At 34.8% G+C, this 7,771-nt stretch overlaps 1 protein-coding gene across 1 annotated transcript; it reads right to left on the reverse strand.

The window, feature by feature from the left end:
* Positions 1-1,335: 1,335 nt before the first annotated feature.
* Positions 1,336-7,258, reverse strand: LOC120171172 (tetraspanin-20-like). The gene is made up of 6 exons (XM_039178940.1): positions 6,830-7,258; positions 6,080-6,179; positions 5,610-5,690; positions 5,405-5,509; positions 3,998-4,189; positions 1,336-1,596 (listed from the first exon to the last, which is right to left on the reverse strand). Exons 1-6 carry the CDS (start codon positions 7,138-7,140, stop codon positions 1,510-1,512), a joined length of 876 nt encoding a protein of 291 aa, XP_039034871.1. The 5' UTR covers positions 7,141-7,258; the 3' UTR covers positions 1,336-1,509.
* Positions 7,259-7,771: the final 513 nt, after the last annotated feature.

A 7,771-nucleotide genomic window follows, 5' to 3' on the forward strand; every position in this document is an offset into this window, starting at 1 on the left:
TCACATCCATTATCTCCATTTCAAACCATTTTCCAGTTAATGTTGTCCTTCGTAATGTCAATTTTTTTCTTGATTAGTGGCCTATAATTGTACTTCCATGTAGTTAAGAATATCCGCTTGTCAACTATTCTTGTCATTATCTTGACTCTAATCTCCTCAAGCATTGTAATAATGCTTTTGTACCTTACCTCAACAATGCTCGAATTAAAAGCCTCACACAAATTATTGTCCACTATATCTAACTTGGCATGCAAGCTTTGAAAAGTCTTGGTCCACATTTTTCTTTTTTTCTAAACAAATCATTAGCAACTATGGAATCAATCTTCGATGGTGTATTTTTGTTCTCTTTCCATTCCCTCTCAGTCGTGGACTTAACAATTTGCCAAAAGAAAATTTTATATGCTTTTGTTCTCTTCTTTCCAATCCAATTCATTAGCAACTATGGAATTAATCTCGACTTTAACTTAAAAGTTTTTGGAGTCAATTCGAGTTTATGAAATTACAACTTGAAGTCGATTTGATTAAAAAATCAATTTTTTAAGTCGAGTCGAGTTTTTCTCACCCTTTGTTATAACTTAGAGAGGATGAAAAGAAATATTATACTAGGGGAAAATTATGCAGGTTAACAGTACATAGCTTTATCATAATAAGCCCTGAAATATTCTACATATGCTCTTTTGGTTGGTTTGCTGAACTATATTTCTGGCTGGCAAAGTACTTGTATCATGGTACCATCCGCAGAGCACCTGGGCAAACAGTAAGACAAGAACCAGAACATAATCAATACCACCAGTATTATATATCTTATGCCATGTAATAGTGTATTATGGGTTTATATTTTAAGCATTGATGAGTATCATGATACCATCCGCGAAGTGGAAGTTGCTAATGACTCGAGTTGAGGTTGATGCTGGGTTGGATGTTAATTAGTTCTTGTTTTTCGTTTTATGAAATCAGCATAATAGAGTTTAGAATTTCTAGCATCTTTCATCCATTTACTACAGACACATGTAAATAACAACCATACTATTCCGTAACATTTATATAAATATGCAATACTGTCGGTGGTGTAAAGGTCTGCGAGCAATTAGTGGGGTCTTAAAATATACTTTTTAAGAGGGTATCTGAATTGGAACGATATAATTGATGAAGAGGGGGAAATATAACGGACCAAAATCAAATGAACTGTATTTATAGGTTTACAAAATAGTACATTAACTCTGACAAATGGATTTCAAATGAAGGCGAAACCAAACAACAAACTTCCTCATTTACACGCAATATCACCACATTCAAATTACAAAGCAATACAACGAGAAATGAGATTTGAAGACTTGTACACATCAATGAGTGTGTTGCTATCCACTCGATCAGTATGAGACATGGCAATTTTCAACATCATGACACAAATACTCAATCATAAAAACAACACTATAATGCACAATGTATAAATCTAACGTACAGAGGATATAGCCACCTGAGAGATGGGTGTTTCTCTTGATCATCACTCTACTTGGACTTCATACTCGATGTGTTCTGGTTTAGTAAATCGTGTTTATCAGTGCTGTCGTATCTATCACCATTGTTCAGACCATACTGCAAGACAAAGTTCAAGGGCATGATTTAGAAAAGAGAAAATCGTCTCAGTGACCAAAAATACCTTATAATATACGATTTTAACCAACTTTTTTTGGATTTGCCAAAATGACCAATAAAATCGCAACGCGATATCAAAATCGCAACGCGATTTAGAAAATCGCAACGTTAAAAAGAAAATCGCAACGGTCAAAAGAAAATCGCAACGCGAGCTTCCAAGTTCGCAACGCGATTTAGAAGAAAATCGCAATGCGATTGATAGAATCGCAATGCGATTTATAGAATCGCAATGCGATTGAGAGAGTCGCAACGCGATCTAGAAGAAAATCGCAATGCGACTGAGAGAATCGCAATGCGACTGAGAGAATCGCAATGCGATTTATAGAATCGCAATGCGATTGAGAGAATCGCAACGCGATTTAGAAAATCGCAACGTTAAAAAGAAAATCGCAACGGTCAAAAGAATAGTTAAAAAAATTTTGTTTCTTAAGAATTTTCTCTAAAAAGATAGTATCCGCGCGGACGTGTCGAAGACACGTATTACCACGACCACGACCACGACCACGACCACGACCACGACCACGACCACGACCACGACCACGACCCGACCCGACCCGAGACGAGACGGCGGCGGCGGCGGCGCGCGAGAGTCCCCCTTGTCCTCTTTCACTCAACAAGGAAGTGCAAAATACAAGCCTTAAATATAATTCCCAATAGTGTTTCCAATACTATGTGGGATTGAGCATTACCAACACTTGTTCCCAATATCATTATTCTTCAAAAGTTATCATCCATTACAATATGAATTATCGATAATAAATTAATTCATTTTAATAAGTATTTAAAATTATAACTTGATAAATACATGAAATAATTCTATTATTAAATAAAAAAATATATTTTTTATATTAAAATTATTGAGATAGATATTTACTATAAAAGTAAAAGATTTTTTTTTCACGTACAACCTCTATGTGAATTAGTTTCACAATAAGGTATCGGTTATGCATTGGATTCTTTCGTATTAGATGGTCTTTAATAAGATCATCATCATCATTCTTTTGTTCAACAATACCATATATTAATGAGGTATATTGGTTCATTAACACGACTAATTCATATTGTAATGGATGATAACTTATGAAGAATAATGATATTTGGAACAAGTGTTGGTAATGCTCAATCCCACATAGTATTGGAAATACTATTGGGAATGGTATTTAAGGCTTGTATTTTGCACTTCCTTGTTGAGTGAAAGAGGACAAGGGGGACTCTCGCGCGCCGCCGCCGCCGCCGTCTCGTCTCGGGTCGGGTCGGGTCGTGGTCGTGGTCGTGGTCGTGGTCGTGGTCGTGGTCGTGGTCGTGGTCGTGGTCGTGGTCGTGGTCGTGGTCGTGGTCGTGGTCGTGGTCGTGGTCGTGGTCGTGGTCGTGGTCGTGGTCGTGGTCGTGGTCGTGGTCGTGGTAATACGTGTCTTCGACACGTCCGCGCGGATACTATCTTTTTAGAGAAAATTCTTAAGAAACAAAATTTTTTTAACTATTCTTTTGACCGTTGCGATTCTCTAAATCGCGTTGCGATTCTCTCAATCGCGTTGCGATTCTATAAATCGCATTGCGATTCTCTCAGTCGCATTGCGATTCTCTCAGTCGCATTGCGATTTTCTTCTAGATCGCGTTGCGACTCTCTCAATGGCATTGCGATTCTATCAATCGCATTGCGATTTTCTTCTAAATCGCGTTGCGAACTTGGAAGCTCGCGTTGCGATTTTCTTTTGACCGTTGCGATTTTCTTTTTAACGTTGCGATTTTCTAAATCGCGTTGCGATTTTTATATCGCGTTGCGATTTTATTGGTCATTTTGGCAAATCCAAAAAAAATTGGTTAAAATCGTATATTATAAGGTATTTTTGGTCACTGAGGCGATTTTCTCTTTAGAAAATACTAAGAAATATTATATGGACAATATTGCATAAATGTTAAGGCGTGCATCTGCAGGAAAATCATATTCACGCTTGCAAACTGCATAAATACTCAACAATTATGCATTTGCTACAGAGATTCCAGAATATGACGCTGGGTTTGGTTAATTGCCAATTGGCACTAATAAGCTAGACCATTAATGTGTCATACTATCACCAGATAGTCCATAAGGCTCCCTGCAACCATAAATATACAGCATAGCCATTATGCCATTATGATATACATTGTCCTATAATACAACTTATAATACAACTTAGAGTCCTAGATAAACCATTTCCACAGGAAGTAGTCGTCATTCAATCCAGAACTATATTTTGCATCGAGCATTTGACATGATATAGAATAAACTAATAACACAGAGTGGTTGTCCTATCTTTTATTCTACAAAACACAAATTAATAGTACTAAAGAAACAAGATACCTTTTCTCTTATTCGTGAGCCCCATAAATCAGAGTGAGTACCCCTGCCATCACCCCTGGCTGAAGACTGAGAGTTTAGGAGTGGCTCCCGAGTTCTACCTTGAATATTTTCATAATCATCTTCATCATCAACGTTTCTTCTTCTAATAGAAACCATTGACCGCAAAATTACTGCCACTAGCAAAGATAATGCCTGAAGAATATACTAGGAAGTATTAGACTAAAGAAGTAAGATGATTTGCTCAACGTCTGAAAAAAATATTATTTTCATCTAGCCATCGAATATATTATCATGTATATTAAGTGAAATTTTAAAAATATTATTTTGATAAGAATTGGAGGCCTCGTTAAAAAACCCCTTCATTATCATCAACATTCTAAAACGTATGTCAACGAAAATTGGAAGGAGGAAAAGAGTACCTCATGATTTATTAAATAATATAACCATTACACCTTGTATGAAATAACACCCCAATAAGATACATACACCACATCTAAACCAGAAAATCTCTAAATCCCCCTTAAACATCCAAATATTAAAAGGTCAACCCTATCCGATACCCACTCACACCTATCCCAAGCCTCACATCACTAAAAACCAAAAATATCATAATGGTTTGATTCATCTAAAAAAAAGATTTATCTTAAATTGACTAAAGTTCAAACAGCATTTGATCTCCAAAAATAATTTATCATGGATGGGAAAGCACAAAGCTCTGTTTTAATCCCAAATCATTTATCAACAAAATTTTTATTACCTTAACAAGGGAGACAGGCCCAGGATTTCATTGGGTCAAATAATTAATTTTGCATTTGACTAGTAATATGCAACAAAGATGTTGACACAATTTTTAACCATGCATAATGCTAGCATTCTTGATCTTTTCCATGAATACTTGTTAAGATTAGCAACCCCCACTAGTTCCAATGACCATTCTCAATATAGCACCAGTCTAAACTAAATTACAATATTATATTCATTTCTGGGATATGTATTAACAATCCACCCATCCATCCAATCATCAGTAATGAAAAAGCCGAAGGGATAACACAACCAAGGAACAGTTCAGTGGTGGCACTAGAAAGTGCATCCAAATTAAGTTTTTTTCACATTAGAGAAACTGCAAACCCTGTCAGAACTCAGAAGATCATTGCATATTAGTTGACCCTTATTATAAAATTTATAAATCCTTAATAAAAAATTCAGTTACTTCCTAATATTCACCTGAGCTAGCTGTCATAGTCAACATTATGACTATGACTTGAACTTTAGTAGACCATCTGATTAAGAGCCAGAAATAACACAGTATGTGCTCATTTTGTTATTTTCATTCGACTTTTTTTGCACAACAACTGCAGTCAGCTAACTTAGTAAGTTATAAATGCTTGAAAACATGGGCTAAAATACCTGAATTATGAGCACACTGATGCCAACCCATTTACAAATATCAATATTGTCTTCTATGAAGGTGCGAAGGTTATCAAGTTCTCCAGTTGGGTCAAATGGAATGTCCTGTCATACAATACATTATTCAGTATTAGATAATGATTCGCATATGATCAAAGCCATAGTATCTCGCAACAAACACAATGCACCAACAAAAAGAATTTACCTTCTCCCAACGACAATCAATTGCAATAAATGCCACCAAAGCAGCTTCTATTAGTATGAGAACAATTTTGATAAGTGTATACTGGCAGTTTTATCAAGTTAAGGAAAAACATGCAATAGAATGCAGTCCATTATACAACTGGCAAGACAGTTATATCTTCAAGCTCTAATGCTAGTTATAGAGACTTGAAAATCACAACTACTAGACACTTAAAATTGAAAATGTAGAAATTGAAATTCTGAAATTTGTGATTTTTTGAACCTATCTTAAGCATTTGATTTTCTCCTGCCACCATCACTTCTCATAAACAAAGCATATATAGTCTTGAAGAACTTAAAACTTCAGGAAGTCATTGTCTCAACACAAATTTGGCCTAATCTGTGTAGAAATGTCCAGAACCACAGCAGCTAAATCACTAGAGCCAACTTCATTTGAACAGATTAACATAAAGACTTATCTAAGTAGGATACAAAACATAGGCAACAGTCATTAATAGATTCAGCTGCAATGAAACCAATGAGACTAATGCAACACAGCACAATGCCCACTCCCATAAAAGAGTAGATGAACCTGCAACAAAGAATAATAGCATCAACTTCATACTCATTCAGAATTGCAAACATTTATATTTGCCAACTAAGTTATGAGTTGTAATAGCAATAACAAGAATAGTAACTCTCTGTACTTGTTTAAAAAACCGCTTAATGCATCTTAAATATATTTGGTCCTATCAACTGGGAGACACATCCACCAAAACTAGATGTGCGACCCGGGTTAGTCAAGACAAAACCTTGGGAATAGGAGGGCAACAAAAAAATTATTTGGTCCTATACGCAGAACTTTGAAGTTTTTAAGTTTCATACTATTCTTATTCTGAAACTATTGACTATATATTAAAAGTAAGAAACCAAAGAAAAAATTTGGTTGAGTTAGCAATTCTAATACATGGCATGATTTTGTTGTACAGTATGTCACTAACGAACTTCATCTAATAAACTCTTAACTAAGTATTCCTTTAACATCATACAATAAAAAGCATATCTGTCTGCAACTGATTAGGTGACATGATCGAGGTCTAGAAGCAATTAATGCTGTGTCCACTTCAAATTTTATAAAGCTTTTATTGCTGTCCACTTCAAAATACCATAAAGTTTAGAAGCAATTAATTACAATAAAAAAAACTTTAAGAAATACGGTTTACTAAACAGAATAAGAAGTACCAAGGGGCAGGTAGCTTAACGGAACTCAAGTTAAACCCGACCCCATTATCCAACCCGGAGGACAAACCAACTGCGAAATCATCAAAAACCCTAGCTGCTCGAGCTCCAACCTCCGGTTTCGAATTGAAGAAAGCCGAGAGAGAAGATTCTGGCGACGGAGCTAAAGGCGGAGGAGAATCGGGGACGTGATGATTATACTGATCCAACATCCATATCGAATAGAGTAAGATCGATACTCCAAAGAAAGCTTGGAGGAAATTCAAGAACTTGAGAACAAAAGCAAACGAAACTTGGAAGCAACCTCGCCGCATTCCTAAGGTTTCAATCTATTATGATTTCACCTTCGTTTTTTTCGATAAAAGACACCCTATGATGATGAAATTTGAGGTAGGGATGAGACTGAAGCTTCGTTTCCCGGAATTAGTGGGAAGGGACCGCAGCCTATTTTAACATTTTTTCTATTGATGTGTCTTAAAATATCAATTGTTTTAATATTTTTTAGTTTACCATCTTCTTCCTACACAGGATGTAGGGACAAATTATAATATAAAAATTTAAAATTATTTAATTTTTTTATATATTTTTTATTAAATTATATTTTCGCATCCTTTCAAATTTTATAAATTTAAGTTTATCCATTAAAATTTTATAATTCCCTAACTTAAACTCTTATGTCTTTGTTCTTAACATTTTTAATTGGCAATTTAAAATGTTAGTTTTTTCATAATACTTTTTATTAAAGTTATGTTCAACAAAAAAAATTATATTTTTATAATATTTTTATTTGTGTTTATTTATTTTCTTTCTTTAACCTTAAATTAGACTATCGTATAGGAAAATTTTCCGAATTTAATTAATTTGGTTTTATTTTTGCATCGGAATTTTACCTTTTTTAATCTCAGATGGTCCAGTCATCATTAAATAATATCAAAAATGAGAATT

The sequence above is a fragment of the Hibiscus syriacus genome, unplaced genomic scaffold (genome assembly GCF_006381635.1).
Source record: "Hibiscus syriacus cultivar Baekdansim isolate YM2019G1 unplaced genomic scaffold, ASM638163v2 tig00111812_pilon, whole genome shotgun sequence".
Classification (NCBI taxonomy): domain Eukaryota; kingdom Viridiplantae; phylum Streptophyta; class Magnoliopsida; order Malvales; family Malvaceae; genus Hibiscus; species Hibiscus syriacus.

Coding starts and splice junctions, on each gene's coding strand:
- LOC120171172 (XM_039178940.1), bottom strand. CDS start 7,140: ATGCGGCGAGGTTGCTTCCAAGTTTCGTTTGCTTTTGTTCTCAAGTTC. Junction 6,180..6,829: donor GTTAAGCTACCTGCCCCTTG/GTACTTCTTATT, acceptor TCTTTGTTGCAG/GTTCATCTACTCTTTTATGG. Junction 1,597..3,997: donor GCTCACGAATAAGAGAAAAG/GTATCTTGTTTC, acceptor TTTGTCTTGCAG/TATGGTCTGAACAATGGTGA.